The 26,564-nt window shown below is 43.0% G+C and overlaps 1 protein-coding gene across 1 annotated transcript; it reads right to left on the bottom strand.

Annotated features, from left to right (window-relative positions):
* Positions 1-25: 25 nt before the first annotated feature.
* On the bottom strand, positions 26-26,525 carry CSUI_000432 (rna-dependent rna polymerase rdp; the record flags this gene model as incomplete). Its single annotated transcript, XM_068060666.1, has 23 exons — positions 26,400-26,525; positions 25,652-25,878; positions 24,561-25,127; positions 23,185-23,661; positions 22,114-22,462; positions 20,967-21,105; positions 19,812-20,234; positions 19,220-19,425; positions 18,133-18,186; positions 17,136-17,232; positions 15,744-15,937; positions 14,614-15,048; positions 13,614-14,059; positions 11,932-12,763; positions 10,768-11,062; positions 9,296-9,947; positions 8,153-8,315; positions 7,043-7,256; positions 5,961-6,187; positions 4,389-5,321; positions 2,769-3,624; positions 1,888-2,463; positions 26-1,197 (listed from the first exon to the last, which is right to left on the bottom strand). Coding segments are annotated over exons 1-23 (9,615 nt in total), but the record flags the coding sequence as incomplete, so codon positions are not given.
* Positions 26,526-26,564: the final 39 nt, after the last annotated feature.

Raw genomic sequence — 26,564 nt, 5'->3', positions numbered from 1 at the left:
CCCCCCCCCCTGTTGAAAGGCACCCAGTGAGAATCTGAGCCTCTGAATCGACTTCGAAGGTCAGCATAATCTGCGTGAGTTCGCTATCCCACATACGCTTAAGACGTGTGACGAGCACGCGATACTTCTCAAGGGAGTGAGGGAGGTTGCAGAAGAGATCTAGATCCAGCTCACGTGGTCGAAAGGTAAGGTCGCCGGAATCGGGAGGAGAAGAAGAAGATGCAAGATAAGATGAGGAAGACAAGCTTCTCTTGTTCTTTTCTTCTTCTTCTTTTTCTTCATCTCCTTTCAGAGATTTATGGTGGGAAGGCCGGCCGGGAGAAGAAGAAGAAATTTCAAGAGTCGACGGTATGAGGGCGGGGGGGTACCTTAAGGTCTTCTCGATGTAAAGACATAAAGAAGGAAGAGTGTATACGTTCAGATGATAGATATGACTAGGTGGGAGATAAGACCTTTCTAAATGTCTATAGAAAGAATGAAGAGAGGAACGGAGAGAGGATGGAAGAGAAAACTGTGTACACAACGAAGAAAAGGTGGGAGAAGGCTTCTCGGTGTTTGGATTAGGCAGGTGAGGGGCTAAAGCAAGAGACTTCTCATCATGGAGGGAGGTAGAGGAGATTAAAGACGAAGAAGAAGAAGAGGAGGAAGAAGAAGAAGACGGAGGGAAAGATGAAGAAGAGGGAGAGGAAGAAGAAGAAGAAGGAGAGGAAGAAGAAGAAGGAGAGGAGGAAGAAGAAGGAGAGAAAGATGAAGAAGATGACGGAGGACGAGTAGAAGAAGAAGACGGAGAGGGAGAAGATGAAGAAAGACTAGATGAGGATGAAGAGTCACAAAGAAGATGCTGAGTAGCGCGACGAGATAGCGGAAAGTTCGTAAAGCAAGAAGAAAGAATGCCTGATGACCTAGAGGGGGAAACACTACCTTTCATGAAGAGAGGCCGAACTCCCGTGTCTCCCTCGGGATGGAGGAATAAAGAAGAAGTTGACGACGATGACTGAGAATGAAGAGTTATATCAAATTTCGATCGATAAGATAGCTGCATGTTCCCAGGTGAATGAAAAGAAAGAAGAGTGGAAGAAGAAGAAGAGGAAGAAGAAGGAGAGATGGATGTATGAGAGATGGACTGTTCATTCCTATCGTGAAACGTTACGTGGAGGTGATGCGGGAGAGTGTATACGGCTTCGTGAGTTTGCGAATCTAAAGGAGCAAGAAAGGAAAGAAAAACGCCGAGAAAGATAAGACGTTGACACTTCTCGAAGATTTCATTCCACAGCTCTTCTATTGAGGGAAGAATCTTTGATGCACACATCATCATGATGATAGACTATCTCGGGTGTATATACACATAGAGATGCAGATGCTGTCTAGACGTACAGCTCTTTTTACTGACTGAAGGGTGAGGTAAGATTCATCCCCGGATATTCAGGCATCGAGCATTTCGACTTTTTGAGTGATAGAAAAGAACTAGAAAGCCCCCCTGATAGGAGGGAAGAAGGAAGGAATGAATGGAAAATGGAGAGAAAGAAAACTCACGATAAGACTTGAGACAAACACGAAGACCCACGAATAGACCCATACACACACCTCTCTAATACCACAGTTCCGCAACACTGCCCTTCTAGTCTATCGATCATTCATCTATCTTTGATCTATCTATCTATCTAACTTTAATCTGAATATTTATCTATCTATCTCCTTTACTCTTCTTTTTCGTCTGTTTCGTTCACTTTCTCTTTCGCTCACTTTCCTGGAAATCCGAGAGAAACCATCGACACGTACGAAAGCTAAGTAAGCTGGTCTTCTTTCATCACATCCCTTTCTTATTTCTTTCTTTTATATCTCTTTCTTTCTTTCTTAGCTCTTTCTTTTCTTTCTGTTCTTTCTTACCTTGATCTGTGACCTTCTCCATGGCTTCTGTGCATCCCTGGCTATCGTTCTCCTTCTTCTCCTTGTACACCTCCTCCTCCTTCTTCTCTTCTCCTTCTTTCTCTTCCTCCATTCTTTCTTCTTCTTCTTTCTCCAGAGACACCGTTTTTCCGACTCCTTGCTCGAGATCTTCTTCCTTTCTGTCCTCCACCCTTCCTACCCATGTTCTTCTTTCGCCTCTTCCCTCATCTTCTTTCTCTTTCTCACTCCTCGCGAAAAGATCTCCCGAAGCTATCCCTTGACCCGTCTCTAAAGATTGAATTATTGAGTCCACGACAAGCAAAAGATCCTTCGAATCTCCACCCCCTGCAGAAGAAAAGATAGAAGAAGAAGAAGTAGGTTGAGGAAGAACGGAGGAGGAAGAAGAGGGAGGAGACGGATAAGAAGATAGACGAAAGTCGAAAGAGCATCGACAGATATAGAAGGAAGCTTTTCTTCTTTCTCTTGGTAGACTGCCTTTAAGCATAGAGTTAAGAGAGGCAAGAAGTTCATCCACAAGGCGAGATGAACGGAAAGACACCGAGACGGCCGAGGCGCCTAAGGGGAAAGAACAGGAAGATGAAAGAAAAAGAAAAAGAAGATGGAGAGTGAAGGAGAAAGAAGCAGACAGAAAGGAAGAAAGAGCGGAAACGTGGGAGAGATAAGAAAGGAAGAGATACAAAGAAATCGGATGAGGAACGGAAAGAAAAGGAGGGAAAGAGAGATGGAGAATGAAATAGAATCTGCAGCATCAACAACAGTCAAGGTAGAGAGAGAGAGAGATAGAGAGATAGAGATGTGTGCGTGTATCCTGTACATTCTCACCTACATGACTGTAAGGGGGTTTCCTTGAGGTGACTTACCTACGAGAGCGGCATCAAGAAGAAGATCATTCTGTCTGAGAAGCGTCTTTCCATCGACGCCTGTTTTCTTCTTCAACCTCTTGAAAAGATGATCTAAAAGTAGATCTAAAATATCTGCGACATAAGCCGAAGATAGAACAATCCTCCCTGAACACCCTTGACCTTGCTGGAGAGAAGATGTGAAAGAAGAAGCGAGAAGACTTCCTCTTGGTCCTTCGTAATTCCTCTCTCTCACTTCATCTTCCTTCTCATTCTTCTCCCCCTCTCTAGCATACTGATATACAAAGAGTTCATTGCCTCTTCTTCCTTTCAGAGACGTGTCTTTCGTACAGCATGACTCGACTTTCTCTCTCAATCTCTTCATTCTCTCGTCTGTGTCTCCAGGCGGCATCAGCGTCGTCAACGTCATCTTCGCCGAAGAAGAGGAAGAAGAAATCTCGCTCTTCGCACATCTCCCTCCCCCCCCCTGTTCCTCTTCTTTTTCCTCCTCTACGTGTTCATCTTCATCATCTTCAATGAAGAGAAGCTGAGACGCCGTCACGCGGCTATGGGAGAGAAGAGCGGCTTCATACTCCAGGGTGAACCAGGGAAGTCTATGATTGATCTTGAAGGGAGATTTCAATCCACTGGCACTCCATCCTCGCATGGAGATTCTCAGCCATGAAAAGAACTCAGGCAAAGCCCCCCCCCCTCCTCGTCTTGATGCTCCTGCTACTGCGGGTGAAGACGCACAAAGGACAGAAGAAAAAGAAGGAGAAGAAGAAGAGGTAGGAGCAGGGCCGGGAGAACGGCTTGGTGCGGACTGTCGATAGAGATCGACGAGCTCACGGCGTAGACATTCTGCGACAAAATAGCTCTGAAAGAAAGACAAAAAGAAGAAAGAAAGAGGCATGCGTGTGAAGAAATAAAGATTCAAGGAAAGAAAGAAAGAAAGGGGAAAGAGAAACACGAGAGAGATGAATCTAGAGAGATATATCAGAGAGATGTAATGAAGATAGATGAGAAGAAGGTTCATATAGGGTCGTGTAGGGGGGTGGGTCTGTAGGGTGAAGAGGCAAGAAGGACTATCTCTCTCTTAAGGTATATGAATATCCCCTGCTGTCTAGAGAGATGTTGTGTATGGATACATTGGATGAAGAGATCTTTGTGTAAAATAGACTGGGGAGGGTGGATATTTCTTTCATCTACGAGCGTCAAAGCTTTATGACTGAGCTGCCGTCTGTCATTCACACAGAGACAAAAAAGAAGAAAAGAAAAAGAGACACATGGTAACAGATGAAGAAATATATCAAAGAGAAACAGATCGATAGATTGAATACATATATAGAGATAGATAGATGTTTGAAAGTAGATAGATTGAAGATCAACCGATAGACTGAAACTCGACAGATAAAAGAGAGATTAAAGATAGATAGATTAAAGATAGATAGATTAAAGATAGATTGAAGATAGATAGATGAAGGTGAACAAGGAGGATCATTCCTGATGGAGGGCTTCGACTGTGTATGTGGTGGAGTATGGAGGAGACATGCCCTTCGTTGGGCAATTCTCTCTTTCTTACCAAGTGTATAATTCTTCTTTTTCTTGCTTGGTTTGTGTGTTTGACGGGTCCTTCCTTACCTCTAGAACGACGAGAATTCTCCAACAGCCGCGGGCCCATCCATCACTCCGTCGATAGGGAAAGTAATAGCGACACTGGATCAGAGGTGTCTCTACACCTGCTAAAAGCGAAGAAGAAGAAGAAGGAGGAGGGACAAGACGGGTTGTTTCTTTAACTTTATCAAACTGTCTGTGAAAGGCCTGATAAGCGAAAGATTCGAAAGCTTGGAGAGTCTTGAAGTACTTGGGGAGATTTCCTATGCCGAAGAGATCTATATTCTCTTCTTTCCTTGTTAGAATTACACACCGGCTACCCGCTTGAAAGAAGGTCTTCATATAAAGAAGTTCTTCCACATCATTCAGCTTCGATTCTATAGACAACATGACTCCCTGATAGTCGCTAAAATGACTAGAAGACGACGATGAAGAAGAAGAAGAGGCAAGAGGAAGACCTGAAAGAGAAGAAGAAGAAAAAGAGAGTCTCAGAGGAAGAGAAAAGATCATTCTTGAAAGGTCTTCGTGTTCGGAATGGGCTCCTGGAGAAGAAGAAAAAGAGGGCTGGGGGCTTGACGCTGATGCGGCATTGTTTACTCGAAGATGAAGAAGAGGAGAGACAGAAGAAGAAGAAGAGATATGAGAGGGTGCAGGATACGAAGAAGAAGAAGAGACAAAAGGAGAAGAACAAGAAGCTGACTTGGGGGAGAAGATAAGTTGAGTTATGCGACGATATACGGAGAGATCCGCTACTTGAAGAATACAACTGCATGTGCTGTAGGGCATCCCCGAGGCTTCAGGCCGTGAAGAATCGAAAGGTGAAAGAGAAGAAGAAGAAGCTTGGAGACGCTGAACGACTCGCAGGATGGGATAGCTAATATGACTTAGATGCTCTTGCCTATCAGGGGGGTGTCCTAGCAAGGCAAGTAGACTTCGATTCAAAGACGAAAGGAAGCTTGTCTACCAAGAAGAGAAGACACACCGCATGAAGGAAGGGCGAGAAGTTCGAAAAGCAAGAATGGCATGCAAAAAGAGGGTAAGTTTGGAGAAGCGACGAAGATGAGAGAGCTAAGGAAGGGGGGAGGGGGGGAGATGAAGGAGGGAAGCGGGGAGGGGAGAACACGAGTGAATGAAGGATGATGATGATGGATCGGATGGAGGGTTGCTCGCAAGGCAACTCACTCGATAAGAAGAGAAACAAATCCCTACCCAACTCTCAGGCAGTGACCATACTCCAGGCACACATACACGCCCTCTCTCTCTCTCTATATATATATACATATATATATATATATATACATATATATACATATATGTATGTAGATAGATGTAGTAGAGCTATGAAAAGAGTAAGTGCGTTCTTGCAGTGATGTCTGTAGACTAGACTGCACCTGTACATACACCCGTAGATATGCATATCTTTAATCACGGCCACATATGTATACATATATATTCATACATAGAGATTCATACACAGACCTAAGAAAAGAAGATTTCCTTCACGAGGTTTCTCTGGTGTATGCTTGACTAGAGATAACTAGGGCAGAGATGAGGAGAAGAATGGCTTGGAAATATCTAGACTTTGGTCTTCTTCCTTACCTCGAAAATGTTGATCGTAAGAGGAACTTTATGAAGAAAAAGAATACACGGCCCATACGTGGCTTGAGCTGTACGTACAGCAGTCGCAGCGATCTCCGCGTGAATCTTCGATGGGATTCTAGACCTCTCGACGGTAGAAGAGGGAGGAAAAGGGATGAAGAGAGGATTCGACGGCAGGCTTTTGATCGAGGAGAAACTCATCACGCCTTTTCGATACTCTAGCTTCACTATAGCATCGACACAACATTCAGACAGGCACGCAGACAATCGACACATACATACACAATCGACGCTCCTGAAAGACAGAATGAGATCACGAATGAGGAGGAGGAGGACATACCCACAAAAGAAAGAAAGAAAGAAGAGAAAGGAGAGGTGAGATAAGAATCATGAGGTAGATGAAGAATCTTGTCTCGATTGGCTCTTGCCTGCTTTTCTCGGGTTGTCCCTCTTGAAATTTCTCCCGGGCATCGGAAGGCTCTATTGTAGACATATCCTTCTCTTCACATTCAGCCACCTTACATCTCTACATCTCTATACATGCTGAAAAGCTATATTCACATATTATACATATATCAAGTATACACCCGTTAGGTAGGTAGTATCCATGCACTCCTATCTATCTATCTATCTTTGATCTATCTATCTATCTAAACACTGGCATATGTACATTCATGCATACACATATATACACCTGTTTCTCTCTGTATATACAGTCTAGAGAGGTACCTGATGTGTACCATAGGGGAGGTGGAGGACGACCAGGAGGCTTCAGCACTAAGCGCATACTCAGCACACATGTATACACACACATGCTCTCTCTCAATATCTATACATCTACGAACATGCATATCTGTATATACAAATAGATCTCCAGCTAAGTATATACCTCTCTTTCTTTGGACTCTCTCAACCACGTATGTCTCTACTACGTCCCTCTATATAGATATCGACCTAGAAATCTATCTAGATAGACAGATGGAGAGAGTGAGGGAGGGTGTGTCAGAAGGTGTGCTGCAGAATGGATAGGTGCGAATCTTTCACCGACACGACGAAGCATCGATGTGGGGGAGCGAGCGAACCTCGAAAGCGGAGAGACGAAGAAGAAGAAGAAACCGATGTAGGGAGATCGCACTGAGGAAGAAGAAGGCTAATAGCTATCTGACGATGTGTCGGACGGGGTAAGAAACGATCGCATAGAGCTCGAGGACTAAATGTTGGGATCAAGACACCTCTTCTTCTTTTCTTCTCTTTTCTCTTATCCCCTTCTTCTCCCCCTGTAGACATCTTGCCATTCTATACATACATCGAAATAAGAGAGCGAAATCGAAACATAGGATATGTAGATACAGCAGGAGAGAGAGAGAGAGAAAGAAAGAAGAGACAGAAAGAGAGGATAGCTCTCTCCGTCTCTACGTCTCCGCGACTCCTACTTTGTGTCTCTCTAGGTAGATAGATAGGCAGGGAGATAGAGTAGACAAAGATAGATAGATAGATAGACAGATAGATTAAAGATAGATAGATAGATAGATTAAAGATAGATAGGAAAACCGACTAAAAGATAGATAGGAAGACTAGAGACGATAGACAGACAGGAACACATGTATACACACGTGTCCTCTGATAACCCCGTGAAGAGAGACAAGGGATGTAGACAACCGAGAGAGATAAAGGAGCTTGCTTACATGAAGCGCATATACACGTCATGTAAGAGAAGAAAAGAAGGTATCACTCATTTCATCGATGCTATCCAGCGAGAGAGAAAAGTCGCGTGGCTCGTCTCTTCAAAAATCGACTCTACGGGAAGGTCCAAAAAGGGAAATACGCCCGCATCTTTCACTCCTCCTATTCAAACAAAGCAGCCACATACACCTCGCTCTCGCTATATACATATATATATACACTCGCATTTTCTCTGATTTAACTATCTTTAATCTATCTATGTATTCATCCTCAGTCTGTCTATCTATCTATCTATTTATCTTCAATTTATCTGTCTGTAATCTACCTGCCTACCTGAGGGTAAGCTTATATGTGAGGTATAGGTACTTGGCTATTGTCTACCAGAGATCGATAGATATCTTTCTTTCGGTTCCTTGCCTCCGCCTCTAGAGCAGTAAATGTCGATAAGAAAGGAAAGACACTCGGTCAGAATGAGAAACGAGAAAAAGAAGAAAGAAGAAGAAGAATACCTCAGCGAGAGAAGTGCTGGATCGCTCCTGAATAGGTATAGTAATGAGATGGTGATACACCCCAGATTTAGATGGGATATCTTCAGCCGCTTCATTTAGACCTCTCTCTTCCTCCCGACGGTCTTTATCATTCTCCTCCCCCACCCCTCCCTCATTCGCTCGTCTAGCAAAAAGGCACAAGAAGACGACGAAAAAGAAGAAGAAGAAGAGAAAGGAGGCTATGAGGAAGAGGAGGAAGAAGAAGAAAGGATACACACATATGATGGAGACCGAGTTGAGTGCAAGAAAACAGAAAGAAAGAAAGAGATAGAAAGAAAGAAAGAGTGAGAAAGAAAGAAAAGAAGAAAGAGAGAAGAGAGAAAGGAGAATTTACTATGAGATGTGAGAAATACGAAGAAGAGGAGAGAAGAGAGAGCTACAGCCGTAAATGCCTACGTGGAAAGGAGAGCTAGACATGCAGTCCTATATTTAGACAGATTAATGATAGAAGATAGATTCAAGGTAAATAGATAGACAGATAGATCAGGGATAGATAGGCAGGTAGATCAGGGATAGGTAAGTAGAGAGATTGAACGTAGATAGACGAAGATATATAGATATATAAACGGCAAGCAGGGGGGAGGCGTGTGTATTTCTCGGGACCTTTCACGATATACGCATGCCGACTGCTATTATTCAAATACTCATCATAAGGCTAGACTACTATTACTATTACGACTAGTGCTACTACTCCTAATAGAATACTAGAGCTCCTACTAGAAGTACTCTTAACACAGTCACCACTACTAATACTCCTACTCCTACTACTACTACTGCTACAAGTAGGCCTTATACTATTACTCATGCAACTATTCCTACTAGAAGTCTTATGACTATTATTCCTAATCTAGCACTTCTACTTGAACTATCATAAATACGAACGAGGGAGTCCCTCACAGGATGACTCTACGACACAGCAGGAGCAGGAGCATTTTCTTCTTCTTCTTTCCTACTCCTCTATTGTATTTTCCTCTCTTCCTCTTTGTCATCTTTCTTATCCTCTTCTTGTCTGTCTCTGCCCCTCTCTCCTTTCTGTTTGCTTTTGTCTTCTCCTCTTCCTTTCCTGCCCCTCCTCCCATGCTTGTCTCTTCTCCCCTCTCTCACCTCGAAACTGATGGAGAAGATGGTCCGATAGAATAGAGAAGCACAAAAGCCGTAGGTATACATCGAGCAACACTAAGAGCCTCTACAAGATCTCTAGGTGCAAAGGGTGTCTCGAGAGGCTCTTGGTATGCAACAAGACCTTCTCGATCTCTTTTTCTTCCTCTTCTTCTACTCCTCTCGGCGTCTTCTCTGGTCGTTTCATGTGTCTGCATCTTCTCTCTCTTTGGATCACCGCCCCTATCGACAAGACTTGCATCTTGTTCTCCCTGTTCTCTTTCTCTTCTTCTTTCATCTTCTTCTTCTTCTCCTTTTTTCCTCTCGCAGTCTTCGTCACGCTTCTTCTCCTTCTTTTCGATCAAGACCTCTCTTTCTTGTTGAGAAGGGAGGCTTTCTTTTAGCCACTCTCTTTCAGTTCTTAATGAAGAAGAAGAAGACTTCAAAAACTGGTCTCCGATCTCCCAATATAAGGCGATGTGATGCACACCCGTCATGATATGAGAATCCCTCGAACAGCCAACAAGAGCCTCTTCCTTACCTCCATCTTGCAGGGGAGGTGGAGAAGAAGAAGATGAGGCAGACAGTGAAGGAGAAGAAGAAGAATAGAGAGGAAGATATTCAAGGTACTCCGCGTAAACATTGACGGGAGTATCATCTAAAACGAATGAGAGAAAGAAACAAAGGAAGAAAGAAAGAATAAGAAAGAATAAGAAAGGAAGAAAGAAAGAAAGAGAAGGAAAGAAAAGAAAAGCGCTATCGAATTGAATGTGTGGATTCTATACAGCGTGCGACAAAGGGGAGGCCTTTCAAAGAGGCTGTAGAAACATTATAGGTTAGATACATCATTTAAGATAGAAACATTTAATAGAAATAGAACGAAGGTAACTACACTGCCAATGTAAGGCTAGATAGATAGATAGATTGAAGATAGATAGCTAGATAGATTAAAGATAGATAGATAAATAGAGTAGGGCAGATTGGAAAGAGATGGATGGGTATAAGTAGGTGTAGTCTTCAAAGCTTGAGCGGAGAAGATCTCTATGCTGGTATACTAACTTGAACAGAGAAACGACAGAGTGAGGAAGAAAGCACGAAAGAAGGAAAGAACGAAAGAGAGGACCCAAATGCAGAGACATTTGGAGACCTTCTCCCCACACATCGCCTACTCAGCCAATCCACTGGAACACCCTTCAAACGTCCATAGAGACAAACAATACAGATCTATCTATCTATTTATCCGTCATCTACCCCTCTGTCTACCTATGCTTAATGTATCTGTCTTCAATCTCTCTATTAATCTAGCTTTAGTCGATCTTTGATGTATCTCCCTCTATCGCCTGTACTTGTACGTTATGCTATGCATGGGGGATTCAGATAGGTCGTTTCTCAGTAGCTCGTTGCTAAAGAAAAAAGTAACAGGCATTCCACTGAATGAAGACACAGCCATGAGAAGTCTAGAGTATACGGTGTCTTACAAAGAGATAGCTCTCCAGGAGGGCTCCTTGGATGACTCCTCTCCGTGATATTCTCTTCTTCTTCTTCTTTCTGCTTCTTCTCTGCAACAGGCAGAGAAGGAGGCGGAGAAGGCGAACAAGACGAGGATGAAGGGGTCGTAGATGAAGAAGATGAAGGATGGAAATGGTGAGGGGAGCTGGACTGGCGATGAGTCTTAGGAAGACGATTCTTATAGCGTCTCCTTGAGGTGGTAATGAGATCGTGAAGTTTGCCGAGAACGCTACTAGAGTGAAAGACTCTCTTCTCCATGTAATCCTGAAGAAACAGACAAGGAGCCAGCCACTCGTGCATACATAGAAGGGGATGCATGCATCACGTCTCTCCTATAAAGTGTAGAGACCAGAAAAGAAGAGAAGAAGAAAGAGCAACCAAGAAAAGTTTTGAGAGACAGGAAAAAGAGATTGATATCTACAAAGAAAGAAAGAAAGAAAGAGACGCGAGAGACACAGGGACAGCTATACGCCAAGACACTTCGGGATGGATGGATGTATGTCGCACGTACGTATAAGGAGATACAGAGATAGAGAGATAAAGAGAGAAGTAGATTGCACAAGAAAACATGACAGATGAGAGGATTCAATAGAGTGAGAGCTCGGAGACAGATCTCCCTGCCTGCGTAGAAGAAGAGAAGAGAAATAAGAAGAACGACGAGCAAGAAACGCGAAGGTGACGGAGTATTTACAGATATATATCTACATCTATGTAAGAATATACGTTAGATATAGCAAGAGACATAGATATAGATAGACATGATACAACAGATGTAGGGTGTGACTTCCCTCGGCTGCGTTGCCTCCCTAGCGAATGGCTCGACATGTGTGTAGTTGGACATACGGAGATTCTCCTCTTCCTGCCCCTACTGCTACAAGCAGAAAAGTCACCTCCTCTCTGTTCTGCTATCGGACTTCACCTTTAAATGGTCGAAGATAGATAGATTACAGATAGATAGATTGATAGATTGAAGAGAGCTAGATAGATAGTTACATATGGCTTTCGACTAAGAGGAAGACAAGCCCAAGCTTAGGATCACATAGAATATCGAGAGACTAGAAGAGGAAGAAGAGAGAGAGAGAAATCTAATTGAAAGACGCTTTGAAGAGAAGTAGAAGAAGAAGAAGACTGACCTTGCTAGTAGCCATGAAGTGCGGGATGTCGTTACACATGAGTTCTGGAGGTAAGATAACTGTTTCACCAGTCTTGGGAGCATCGACAGCTCTTGCAGCTAGCTCAGCTAGCTGTAGACACTTGGGATGGGAAGCCTTCGGCGAGCTTTTTGAGTGATAGATGTCTGGCCGATGTGCCATCCGCTTATGTGCTCTTGAGACCCTCCCTAGGACAGACGACTTCTGCATCGAGATAAAACTGTCGACCATCCTTGCAAGCTGAATAGCACTCCAAAATGAAGAAGAAGAAGCCGAGAGAGAAGACGAAGAAGAAGAAGAAAGAGTCTCTCTCTTACATGTGTGAGAAACAGGGGTAATCTCAGATGACGAAGACGACGCAAGCATCGATGTAGCTTGCTCCTGGTCTCTCCCTCCTAGAGATCTTTCGTCACCCCCCCTTGCTTCAGTCTCTTCCTCCCGACACTTTTCAAAATTCTCTCTCTTCGTCCCTTCTTCTCCTTCTTCTCTACCTCCCCTGTTGATGACTTCCTTCGTGGCTGTTTGCTGAGGTGGATGACGTAAAGAAGAAACAAGCGAATCGCTCTTCGCCGTCGTGCTGGATGAGCCACTTTTCTCGCTGTGTGCTTGGCGAGCTCTCTCTTCAGGAGGTGTAAGAAGAGATCGACAATGAGTGAGAGAAGGCTTGGGATAGATTCCTTTTCTCCATAGATCATAGAGAGGTTGAATGATATCAGGATCCCAGATCACCCAGTACTTATCTCCATCCAGATCTCCTCCAGAAAGCATATTAGGAATGTCGCGATAGACGTAACAAGGGTACTGCTCTCCATCTCTGAAACACATGGGAATCGCAGCAGCAAAGAATAAGAGACAACACACAAAGGATTACGCAAAAGGCAAAGCCAATCTCGTCGACTCAAATCACCCTCTTAACATAGATATATCTATATATGTATATACGTATTTACTTTGAATCTATCTCTCTATGTATGTTGAATCGACCCGTTGGTCTTGAATCTATTTATCTGTCTAGGTCTCTATTATCTATCGCCCGAAGTGGGCAGGCCTCACAAGAGAACATGCCTGCAAAGGCGCGTACATCTCCATCTCTATTACGTTATACTTGTACAGTACGAATCCGATATGTATTCTTGTGGGGAGTATCCTTATTCCATGCGTACTATGTGTCTCATTGTACACGTGTTGATATATCTCTACCTATCCACCTATATCTATCTGTCTGTTTCTATGAATCTATCTATCAATAGATATAGATACATACGTACATACATCGCATGTAAATTGTGAATAGCGTAGGATAGTGGGCGTCTATGAGAGAGATAGAGGGATTTTTCCCTAAGTTTTGATCGACAAGCCACTGCAGCTCTTTCTCAGAAACCGGCCGCTTCTTCGTGCTATTCTGTGCATGCAAACAAGAGATCCCCCTCATTAGATGAATGAATGAAAAAGAAGCAAAGCGCCTCATACTACCAGGATGGAGCTCGATTCTCACTATACACGCATACAACACAGACATACGCACCCCGCAAGACATCCATTTCATAATTATCTCCATGGAGAAAAGTGCGTTTGTGTGTCGATACTGTCGCTTAAGAATCATCGGTAGCATTCTTGATAGATCTTGTGTATTTCTTTGTCTTGGTCTATCGAATCTTACTTACTTAAATACAGCCGGGTGTCTCGTATTCAACGGTGGATGAAGCACCTTGCAGTCATCCTCATCGCGGGTGTCGAAGAGCACCCTCTTTTCCGCTATAAACTCTCTTCTTTCTTCTTCTTCTTCTTCTTCCTTCTCTTTACGCACTTCTTCTCCATCTCCTGATACACTCAAGCTATTAGAACTATAGGGGGGGACGCTCGAAGAAAAAAAAGAAGAAGAAAGAAGAGGAGAAGAAGAAGATGAGGGAGTAGGTGGCATAGGAAAGACAATAAGATCACGGAAAGCCAACAACCCGGAATCAGCAGGAGGAGAAGGCGACTTCTTCAATTCTTCTTCTTCTCCTTCTAGTGGCATGAAGGCATCATTTCCTCTTCTTCTTCCTTCTTCTTCTTCTTGCAAGAATGGCCGAACTAAAGGACAATCATGAGGAAGTTCATCGAGGCCCACCTTAGGAAAAGAAAAGACAGAAGAAAAGAAGAAGGACGTCCCAAGCTACAACTGTATGGGAAAAGAACCAAGAAGACATCAGAAAGGTCTCTTCAACTAGAGAGAGAGAATGACAGATCATCTTCCCAAGATAGATACTATACCCTAGCACCAGACTACACTCACGCACCCCTCTCCTTATATATATGCGCGTCCGATAGACAGACAGGAAGTACTTATATGCGCCCATGTCTCTCTGTCTCCCTATACAACTACAGCATAAACCATGGCAACTGCATACATGGATGCCCACTCAGTGTACATGAAGAGACGATCATATACCCATGCATACACATATATATATATAGATAGATATATAGATATATATACGAAGCAGATGGGCGTCATTCCTGGCCTTCTCTGATTGCAGGAGATTAGACGGGAGATGAGAAAGAAAGAAAGAAAGAAGATCGAAATGTTGAAGAACGAAGATTTTTGTGATGCGTGTGTGGATAAAGAAGATGTTTATCTCTTGACTCTTTTTTCTTCGGCTTCTTCATTTGCGTTTCTCTTACCGCATAGCACAGCTGTATATCTCCAGGAAAGTGACACGGATTTCTACATACAGCTATAACGCCTTGAATGATTTCTCCTCCCCCTTCTCCGATAGGACACTGTCGAACGACCGGTCTATCTCCACTCGAAGAGAAAGAGCGACGATCTCTTCCTTGCGATTCCTGATCTTGTCTCTCTCCAACCCCCCCCTCATTGTTAATCCTATTTGCATCGCTAGCTAGCCGTGATTTATTGGCCAGAGTGGTAGCGGCTAGATGTCTAGACATCGTCCCATTGCCACCTCCTCTACTATCAGAGAAGGGCGATTTCGAAACATGAAGAAAAACCTCGGGAAGACCAGCAAAATCTTTGCAAGAAGGAGAAGATGTACGCCAGCCATGATCATAGAAAAGTGTGTTCGTGAAATCTGGAGCTCCGAAAAGACCTGCGCCCAGCTGGAAAGCAAAAAGAAAGAAAAAGAAACAAACGAAAGAGATTCTAAAAGTCGATGAATCCATGTTGTCAACTCTGTCTCCCTACACATATCTATCCATATACATATATATATATAGGGAGAGAGAGAGAGAGCAAGCCACTCGGCTAATCGTTGAATGGAAGATTTCATTCTTTCTCTGGGAAGTGAAAACGATGTGCTGGATGGCGCGAGTACGTCAGCAGAAACAAGAAGAAGAAGAAGTAGAAGACCTCATGCGAGACTCCTATCATTAAGACCAACAAGGAAGAAGGCGAAAAAGCGAAGAAAAGCAGAAAGGGAGAAGAAGCAGAGTAACTACCGTAATAGTTGTCGTCGCTTCGGTTTTATGTTGCAGCTCTTTCACTGACACGTGCGGAGTAAAGGGGGCGAGAAGGAGCTAAAGGCCAGGCCACGTGCGGTGTACAGACACCTCCTCGTGCGGTGTATAGGCACATTACCTCTGGGACAGATCAAAACAGCCTTAATTGCGAATGCTTGAGAAAGATGATGAAGCACACGCCACCGAGGAATCGCGTGTAAGAAAATGAAGACAAGATCTCATTCAGAAGATGCAGCAACAGTTGCTGAACGCGGTCTCGTTATTTTCTGCTCCTCCGCTTATCTAGACTCATTGAAGGAATAAATGGCCTTGCGTGTCTATTTTCTTCTTTTTACCTCAACATAAATCCGAGTTTTTTTCTTCAGATCTTTGAGACATCCATTTCTCATAGCTTGTAAGCATCGGCTTATAAGCGGTTCCCGTGGAGAAACACCTCCTATAGCGAGGACATCTAGGAATGTCGTCGCGAGATTGGCCAGCCCAGGATTCTGTCCTAACGAGACAGTTAACAGAAATTTCACGGCTCCACCTACACACACAGACACAGACCGACAGAGAAAGAAAGAAAGAAAAAGATATGAAACAAAGAAAGAAAGAAGAGAGACTTCTACATGAATTCAAGAAGCCAGGAGGACGACCACGAACATCACGAGGGAGATGCGGATGACGCTGTTGATGATAGAGGAAGGCCAAAGAGAAGCGAAGAGAAAGAAGAGAGAGTTTGCCAGGCAAAAGCCTTTCTGGCAGGGCTATGTATGGTGCCTCTGCTCTGGTGAGACACACGAGACGAAAGAAGATCTCTTCCTAGGTGCTAAAGATGAAAGAAAAAGAAAGAGAGAGAGGGGCTACGAAAAAAGTCCGTTGAGGGGAGAGAGGCGATTAACGAAGAGAGGAACGTGATAGGAGGCGCGTGCTTTGGCACAGAAGAAATAGCTATGTGGACTCAAAATGTTGAAGAGAATAGCTCCTCTTATACAGCAGAAAAAGAGTCCGCGTCTCTCATCTGTCTTTGATAGGCAAGAAACTGCTACGGCTGGGCAATTAGTAGATAGCCACATGGATGCATGCAAGCACGGATCGACAGATAGACAGATAGATTGTATGATGAAGGAAGAGAAACTTCAATAATACATAAACCAAGGAAACGGAAGTGAAAAGAATAAGGCCTTGAGATAGCTACACACCTGTATATTGGCAATTAAAGAGAGAGCTATGATCGATGACCCTGCATCGACTTGTGAAGTCACTTTTCTACTAGAAAGAAGAAGAAGAGATTTTGGAAACAATGCGCGAGTGAGTTGGGATATCGCATGTCTCGTCTCCTCGTGTTCGTGTCTCCTCCAGATAGAGACAGCACTCAGAAACTCAAGAGAGAGACAAGCACAGCACTACCTAGCCTCACCCCTGTACATCCACCGGGCCTAGTCGTCCTGTCTTCTTCATGTGAACCTATCCTCTCGAGCCACTACTGCTATTACCCTCACTACAGCCGTTCTACCAGATACACTCCTAGTGCATGCAAACACACAAAAACAACATGACACTTCGAGCATATATGTCCCTGTAGTTATGTGTATATAAATATATATAAATACAGGGATATTTATATACATAGAGAGAGAGAGAGTTCCCAACTGAGCGCACGCATAGAGTCTTCACTGGCAGGATCTTATGATAAGTTGCGTATATTCCACCGTAGTGGGGTGTGTATGGATTTGTAGTCTTACTTCGTGTATCTAGATCACTTAAGACGTACATCATACGTCTCAATAGACCTTCAAACACCTCATACTTCACCCCCAGTGTATCCAAGAGCAAAATAACCTGACGAAGAGAACAGAAAGAAAGAAAGAAAAGATCAGGTCGGAGGGTCTTTTTTCTCGAACAGAAATGACTAACGACAGAGAGAAGAGAAAGAAGTCTCTCTTGCTTGTTCCCCTCAGGAAAACAGAAGAGACGGAAGAGAAATTACGTGCAAAGGTCTATTACTAGTGATCTTATTCGAGAGATAATGAGAATACAGATCTGTAGGACGTACATGTATGTATATAGAAATATAGTTTGTACGTAGAGATTTAGAGATCTGCATATAAGCATAGATACAGATATAGATACGGATGATGTGTACACATACATGCGCATAGATAGATAAAGAGATAGATTCAAGATAAATAGCTAGACTGAAGATAGACTACGGATTTATTTTGAACGATTGAAGAGAGATAGAGAGATTAAGGACAGATAGACTGAAAATAGGTAGACTGTTGTTGAAGATAGACGAATAGGTCGGCGAGAACTTATAGGACAGACGAAGGCTATGAAAGATGACAAGCAGCACTGAGTATTCGAACATGGAAGAATTTATCTATGGGCTCCTTCTCATGTATGCATCTGTGTATGAATATGCATGCGTAAGTCGAACATCCATGTATGTATGCATGCATCTAGATATACATATAGATATACATATCTATAATCTTGAAGACGGACACGAGTATCTTTTGTGAAAGGTGACGGCTTTTACGTCAATAGAAGTAGTGATAGAAGGAGTATATCTCTCGAGCTGTCTCTCTTTCCTACGGCGCTCTCATACAGAAAAAGTATCCTATGTCTCCTTTGAACCCGGCAAGAGAGAGAGGGATAGACTTCATTTAGATAAAGAATAACCTTCTCTCTTTCTTTGCTCCTCCCCTCAGGAAGAAAGAGAGAGAGAAAGACTCGTACCTGTCTGTTAAGATAGAAAGGAAATCGTCGCGAGAAATCGTTAATCTCTACGCACTAGGAAGACAGCGCAATCAGGGGCATAAACTCTTCAGAAGAAGAAAGAGCCAATACACCAAGCAAGTATACATACACATATACCTAGACGCATGTACATATACATGAACCTATCTACTTATCTAAATACGACCATGTCTATGGATGTATTTCTATAGATACATAGCATGGCTATACACTCTTTCGCCTCCTCGTGTAAAGACTCTTTTTCGGCTGTGAAGCTTCACAAGAAGAGAAGAGACAACCCAAGAAGAAGAGTGTAGAGGTATCTAAATACCAAGACATCGGAGAGAGATCGAGAAGAAAAAATGAAGAATCACGAGGAAAGGATAGAAAGACAGATATGGTAGAAGATACACACAGGCAGACAGATAGATCAACAGAGAAAAGAGAGAAAAGAGATCTGTCTGTAGATACTGATCGATCTGCTGCAGTGGTACAAACTCTACCTTACTAATTCCTCTTTACTACTGAGGTGCTACCCGTGTCCTGTGTATAGACACTCTCTACCAAAAGAAGGAGAAGACGAAGAACGATCGGTGAAAGAAGTAGAGAAGATAAAACTCGTCACAGTAAATAAGAGAGAGAGACATCTCTAGTAACGACTAGGGGGAATCGAACCTGCCGTCTACGCTACAGAGAGACAACAGTAAAGAAGTCCACTTCATTCTCTTGCCATACAGATAGACTAAGGATAGATAGAGTAAAGACAGATATATTGAAAATGAATAGATTAAAGAAGACAGAGAGATAGGTAGGTCGTCTACGTAGCGTAACCAGATACACAGATATACACAGAGAGACACGGACACGACGGAGTGGCTAGATTTCTTCCATCGATTGGACAACTGCCTGCATATATATATATATATATATATGTACACATATGGATACCCGTAGATATCTATACATATATATATATATATCTTCAGTATATCCCCTAGACTCTCTTTCCTTTTGTCGTATCTTCTTTAGTCCTTATAACTCTTGTTCTTCTTCTCCCCTCCTAGTCTTGGCTTCTTCCCCGGCTTACACGGCTACGAGATTTGAACTTATACATGGATCGAGGTATGAGAAGATGAAGAGGACGAGGTGCGAGACGGCGAGGAAAGGAAGGGTGGAGAACGAGCATGCCTTTGATCCCTCCTAGGCGTATTTGTAGCCCGCTACTTGTTTGATAGGCTGCATTCGTTGAAGCGACGTAACTCCAGAGCTCTGCAGACATCGCTCCTGAACCATCTGTTGCAAAGAAAGAGTGAGAAAGAAAGAAAGAAAGAAAGCGAAACAAGATGTATAAGAAAAGATAAGAGAAAGAGAGGGTCGAAGGTACAGATTTGAGGTAGGATGATACATAGAGCCACCATAATCGGATGTGTGAAGTAGACAGGGAGATATAGACAGAACGAGAGATGCTAGCACATATACATATTATAGACATCCATCTACCCCTCAGTAAATACACATGCCTACGCAGCTACAAATGTTGAACGTACACATACATATATACATATATAGATGTATACATGTCTATATGGATACATGCGTGTGTATATCTGGGTTTCTGTGTATCCGAATTGTCGAGAAGAGAGAGGAAGCGAGTTGTATCTTTCTTTGTCTCCCTGTACCTGTGAAGACAAAGTTAGGCGCATGCGGCGCAAGTTGAGGTGACGTGCCAACTTCTTCTTCTTCTTTCATTTCTCTCTGTCGATGAAGAGGAAATGAATGGAAGAACGAAGGCTTTTCATAATCGGAACGATTGCTTTCCCCTCTCTTCGACGAAACAGAAGAAGAGGGGCAAAGGGAATAATCTCCTCCTCCTTGCTCTTCTTCTTCTTTCTCTTTCTGTCTCTTCTTCTCTGTTGTATGGAGAAGAAGATCGTGACTGCATACATCAGGTAGAATGACGATGTTTTCATCAACAACAGTGATAGACGGGATGGTCGAAGAGAAGCAAATCCCTAGGCGTTTCGTTAATTCACCCGGTGTCTTCGCCTGAGAGAAATCGCCTAGCTTCGCGAGTAAAGCTTCAGGTGCATATTGACGGTCGTCTATAGAGAAAGCGAGAGAAGAAGACAAGGACAGCAAAAAGAAAAGAGAAAGAAGAAGAAATGATAGATATAGGAAGGAAAGAGAAAGAGGAAGAATAGGAAGGGGAGAAAATTCTTGGGTTTGCAGTTTGATATGAGAAAGAATAGACATTCTGCAGCGCTGCTTATCTATCACTGGAAAAGAGAAGAAACGAGTAGAAGAGATGAATATCTGTGTATGTATAGACACCTGATTCTCATTGATCTAATAGAGAAGACGAAAGAACAAAAGAAAAGCCTATTCAACGTCTAAGGGACTCGGCTTATCAACGAGATGAGAGACATTGATAAAAGTCTGAATGAATGGAGAAGAGTCACAGGAAGAAGAAGAAGAAAAGGGCAGTCAAGTGAACAAAACATACTCACTATGTGTATAAGTGAGAAGTTACGTTCATCGGTATATACAGATATATAGCGCATGCGGATACTAGTGTAAAAGAGTATATACACTACATGAGCAGATAGAGGCGTAAATATCTACAGAGACTACAAGCTGCTTTCTATACATACTGTGACAATGCATGCATGCCCCTTATGAGCGAGAGAGGCAACTTGTCGAGCTTAGAGTTAGGGCAGTGACATTCGAAAGGCCTCTCCTTGCTTCCTTTCTCTCTCCAAGTTCTTGTGCTGGAGTTCAGAGAGAGAGAGAGAGAGACGCCCCTCCGAAGAAAGGAAGAAAGAAACTTGACGTACGTGTAATTCTGATCATCCAGCAACTGCCACTTCTCACTTGACTGAGAGATGCAGCAAAGAATTTATATCTCTCATTCCCTATCACTACTCCATCTAACATCGTGCTTCTCATTCGCTCCTCTAAAGTCTCGTCTTGTCTCTGTAAAGAAAAGACAGCCACAAACAGATGAGAAGACAGAAAACAGCTTCACAGATATAGATACAAAGATAGTAAGACGGTAATACACACACAACTACATACATTGATCTCTCTCCCGAGAGGGGGAGAGAGAGGCATTCATAGGGGCTATACACTTGAGCTTTTCTGGTGGTAAAGAAAGGCTCAGTGCTTTCTCATTTGCCGTCTCGCTCTCTGATGAGAGAGATGGAGAAAGAACCTACAGAGGAGTGTTTTCAGAAAGTACAAAAAGCTTACATGGAGAAGAGATACAGGAAATATAAGAGAAGGAACACGCGATGCAGGGACCAAAGGTTCAGGGTACGAAGAGACAGAGATGTAGAGTAGAACCTTCACACGTCCACAGTCTGTTGAGAACCTCGGCTTACTACCTTTTCGGACGTCGGCGTATGAAAAGATGAGTCGATGCACGTATATATATATATATATACGTACGCTTTGTTCACCGACCGATATTCTATGAGAGAGAGATAAAGTTGCATCGTTGAGAGGACGCGCGTATGCACGCAGAGTAGAGGGAGCGATGAAAAGCGACACATGCATGCAAAGTGCCTTCTTCTCTCTAAACGCTTTGTAGCCTCAAGAAGAGAGCATAAACAGAACAGCGAGATTGACAAATGAATGGAGTAGTAGATAGCTTCTACAGGGATAAGAAGTTACATATGGAGAGAGACAGACCATTACATACACCTGTACGTGTACACCTAGGAATCGTAACACACATATTCACATCAGCATTCTTCTCCAACGTTAGTAAGACGATATAGACTTATATATATATAAGATATATAGATGTATAGATGTATACGGGTAGACAGAGAGGTATGGACAGAGTGATTTACCGTATGTCTCGAACACATAGATAGATACAAAGAGAGACAGAGAAAGCGACAGAAAGAGATATAGGTATCCATTTATTGTGTATTCATTATTCCATAAACTTATATATATAAATATGATATGACTCACCCTTCTCATCGCATTACACATAGGGTTTCCGTCTTCATCTGCAAACGAGACTCTTATAAGAAGACCAGCTAAAACTTCTTCATAGAACAGACGTGTGACTCGATTCCCCATCTCTTCGTAGACACCTTTGACTAGAATTTTGGTAGGCGTCACAACTGCGTGCATAATAGGAACCATATCGATTGACATTCTTGTTCCTTCCTCATCATCACCTCCGTCTTTAGTCCCTTCTCCTCCGCCTCTTCCTCCTGCTCTCTTTTTTCCTCTTTTCGTCTTTTTGGCCTTCGTTCTCGATGAAGCGTTTAGGCAGACGAAGGGGCAGAGAATAGGATTCTGAAGCTGTCTTAGTCTAGGAAAGAAAGAAGAGGACCATAAGGAAAGAGAATACAATGAAGAGTAGAAAGGGAATGAGTGCATAGACCTCTACATTGTGGGGACGCGGCGGGATGAATACGTACCCGAATCTCCATTGAGTTGATATCAATACCGCACGGACGTGCAAATAGCTAGATGGATGAACGTATACCCGGATCTCAATAGAGAGTTTATATCGGTAGCGCACGCACGTGCAAATAGCTAGACGGGTAGACCTAATGCTGGGGCGGATGTACACCCCAATGCTGGGGTGTATGTGCATCCGAATACTGGGGTATATGTACACGTGGATACTGGGGTGCATGTACACCTGAATAGGAGATGTATGTACACCTGAATAGGCGGTGTATGTACACCTGAATACTGGGGTGTATGTACACCTGAATACTGGGGTGTATGTACACCTGAATACTGGGGTGTATGCACACCTGAATGCTGGGGTGTATGTACATCCGACTCTCGGGTGCGCGCGCACCTGAAGCCGGGAGACATTGACAGATACTTTTACGTACTTGTCCAGACATATGTCAACGTTTACATATATCTGCGTATACATACCGATACTTCGGTACATATATATATATATATATAGATGGACATGTTTGAGGGGACTGGGGAGAGTAGACGGAGACTCTGTACATGTATAACTGTTTCATTGTGAGACGTGCATAAAGAACCGAATAAGAATGGACTAACCTCGCAGCTTTATGGTGTTCCTGTAGAACTTCATTCGGATGTCGAATAGGAATTAGACCTTGACTACATCCGTCCGCGAATTTTAATGAAGAGAAAGATGAAAAAGAAGAAGACGAGTGAACACGATAATGATCTGGATCTGCATGAGCTTCATGATTCTGATTGAACAGAGTCGACCCTAAGCCGAAGTTTTTGATTTGCTCAAGAGCTTGAAGAAGATTTGAATCTTCGGAAGCTTGTGCATGCATCAAAACTTTCATGAACTTCTCATCTATAGCATACTTAGAGGGAAGCAAACCATTAGTAAGTAACTGTTGGTATAAGGCCCACACTTGAAATTCATACTGTCCTCTAGTATTCGAAGAAGAAGAAGTCGGGAGAGAATCTCTCGGCTCTCTCTGATATGAAGAGGCACGAGAAAAGGATGAAGACGGTTTTTCTTTTCTTTGAGAGAAGTTTAAAATGAGATGAGATGCCCTATGAGCAAGAAACAAAAAAAGAGAATAGTAGGAGAGAAACGAAAGCAACGAGACCAGGAATTCAAGAGATAGAAATAAGTGTGTACCGAACAGGATGTATTCAATACGCTGCAGAGAAAAGCACGTGCGCATGCAAATATAGATAGGAAGAGAGATGTATGCCTGAGCACGTGTTACTGTTGACAGAGTGTTAAAAAAGAGCACTGCCAAGGAGAAACTCTCCGATTACCTCGAAACAAGTGAAAGCCACATATGTAGTATCTACGTATATGTATACGCTTCAAGATATACATCTATATCAGTCTATCTATCTATCTATACATATATATGCATGTCTTATGTGTGAGCCGTGAGATCTGACGTGCATCAGTGGTGAGCCAGCTAGCGAGAGAACAAGGCGAGCTGCGGAAAAGACGAAAAGCACGCAAGTATGTTTTATGTATACAACAAGATAGTTCCCTGAACAGGTAGAAGTATGAGAAGAGTAAAGAACAAAAGCACGTGCATGCAGAAACTCAGAAAAGGAGAGACATGTGTATAGAGAGAGAGACCTCCCTTCATGGAAGATGACAGCCTAGTGATGTATGTAAGCAAATCGAACAGAAGAGAAAAACAGGGACAAATCTACAGAGATACAATGATCACGGAGCAGGCATCCTCACCATACACTCCTACATACATATAGACATGTACCTCTTCTTGTCCATATCTATCTATCTATCCGTCTCTCTCTCCCTCTCCATATATATATATATATATGAATAGTTATAGTGAAATAGATAGGACGCGGATACTCGTCTGTGTGTACGTGTACATCTGTGTAGGAGTTTCTAGAAGAAGCGTGTATCTGCTGCCTATGATGGCAGCGTCGATGTTTGACATAGCTTCTTTACTTACGATTTTAACTTTTTATCTCGGTGTTGATCTTCACTTTTCAAATGAAGGAAAGGTAAATGGACCGCATACACCTTCTTCTCCTCTCTGTCGTCTTCCGTTCCCTCACTATCTTCTTCTCCGTATTTCTTCTTGCTCTTCTTCTCTTTTCTTCCTGCGGTGGATATCCTTGTTCTTCTCTTTCCACCTCGAAGATATCCTCCCTGAGCATCCGACATAGCTTCATCCTCATAAGAAGAAGAAGTAGAACTCGAGCCAGATTCATAATCGTCTTCTTCTTCTTCTGATTCACTCTCTTCATTATCTTCTTCTTCCTCTTCTTGAATGAGCTCCAAGACATGTGTCCTTTTCTTTCTTTTCTTCTCTCTTTCGTCCATCTTTCTGCGATGCCTCACACCACCTGCATGCGAGTGTCTCGAGGACGAAGAAGAAGAAGATCGGGTTCGGTAAGAGAATGAACGAGATGAAAACTTTACAGCTGGGAGATTCAGAGAAAGTAAGAGAGGAAGAAGAGTCGATTCAAAAGGATCGACACGTCGATTGGGAAAGTTAAAGATCAAACACCAACATCTGGAAAAAGAAGAGAGGAGCAAAAAGAAACATCAAATGACAAAGAGAGAGAGAGAGAGATGGATATTCTCAAAAACGAGAAGAGATGAGTGAAACGCATTCATGTAAATACCTGTAGAAGATCAATGTAGGAACATACCTGTAAGAAGTGAAGGGTAGAGATATCTACTTGAATATAAACGAAGATACACCGACACATACACACCGTTAGACATCATACCGCACCTAAGTATATCATGGCGTCTATATTCATGCATGCTCATGTATGCCCATAGCCAGCGATCCACATAACTTTGTATCTACGCAGATACACATTTCTCTACATACCTATTCATACAAATCCGTTCGTACATGGATATAACTTCCTCTATGTATTGCTGTATGTCCCCTGAGATGCCTCGACGTGGGAAAAGTTTCTGATAAGAGAAAGAAGATAGGGCTGAAGAGTCAGAGCGCGAAGCCATTGCGACTTGGGTCTTTCGATTTCTCGAGAGAATGATGACCTAGACTCAACACCTACATACCTACTAAGAGCTTCTAGTTGCCGCAGTGCCGGCATAGAGAACACCGAAGAAGAAGAGAGGTAAGGGTGGTCATGCGTAGATGACATATCTGAAGAAGAATGAGAGACGCCCGTAGGTCTGCTCTTTTGATCGCTGTGACGTGGTGATACAAACCACCGAAGATAGGCTGGAGATGAGACAGTTAAACTCTGGACGCCAATCCCATCTCCAGGCATACGCACATACACCTGAACAGAAAAAGAAAGAAAGAGTGAGAAAGAAAGAAAAAAAGAAAGGAAAGAAGATTATCATGGAAACGAAGAACAGAAATAGCTCTCTTGGACATGTCCATAGGGGTACGAAGGATTTCATCGAGGCTTTCCTCCCTCTTCGCCTGTATGCAGACACTAGATAGAGAAATGCACACATACCTCCACACCATNNATTAAAGATAGATAGATAGGTATTTTGCACTCCGTTGCCCAGGCCGTGAGTCTTCTAGACCAGAGATGTCGTTTCAATAGTAGGGCTGTGTCACTGAGGAGGGCGTTGCTTTTTCTGTCTAGATGTAACGCTTGTCGTGATCAACCCTTTTCCTTGTTCTTCTTTTTTCTTTTCTTCTCCATCAGCCCTACTTCCACCTCTCCATCATTCTTTTACATCGAAGCTTTCTCGGTTTGTCCCTGCTACGTGACCAGTGCATGCATGCAAGAGAGAGACTTAGCTCAAGTGAACTGTTCTTTCTTTCATGCCTTCCTTTGGTGCTTACCCGAGGAGCACAGAGAAATCTGACAAGCATACGTAGATCATCGGGGTTCGATTCTCCTTGAAAGAAATACAAGCCATTCATAATGTCTTCAAACGGAAGTTCGAGTCTCACGTCATAGACTCCTTCTCTGGAAATAGTAGGCAGGGCAAGAAAAAACATTAAAGA

Source organism: Cystoisospora suis (assembly GCF_002600585.1).
Source record: "Cystoisospora suis strain Wien I chromosome Unknown contig_179, whole genome shotgun sequence".
Classification (NCBI taxonomy): Eukaryota; Apicomplexa; class Conoidasida; order Eucoccidiorida; family Sarcocystidae; genus Cystoisospora; species Cystoisospora suis.
This window is presented reverse-complemented; position numbering and strand designations above follow the sequence as displayed.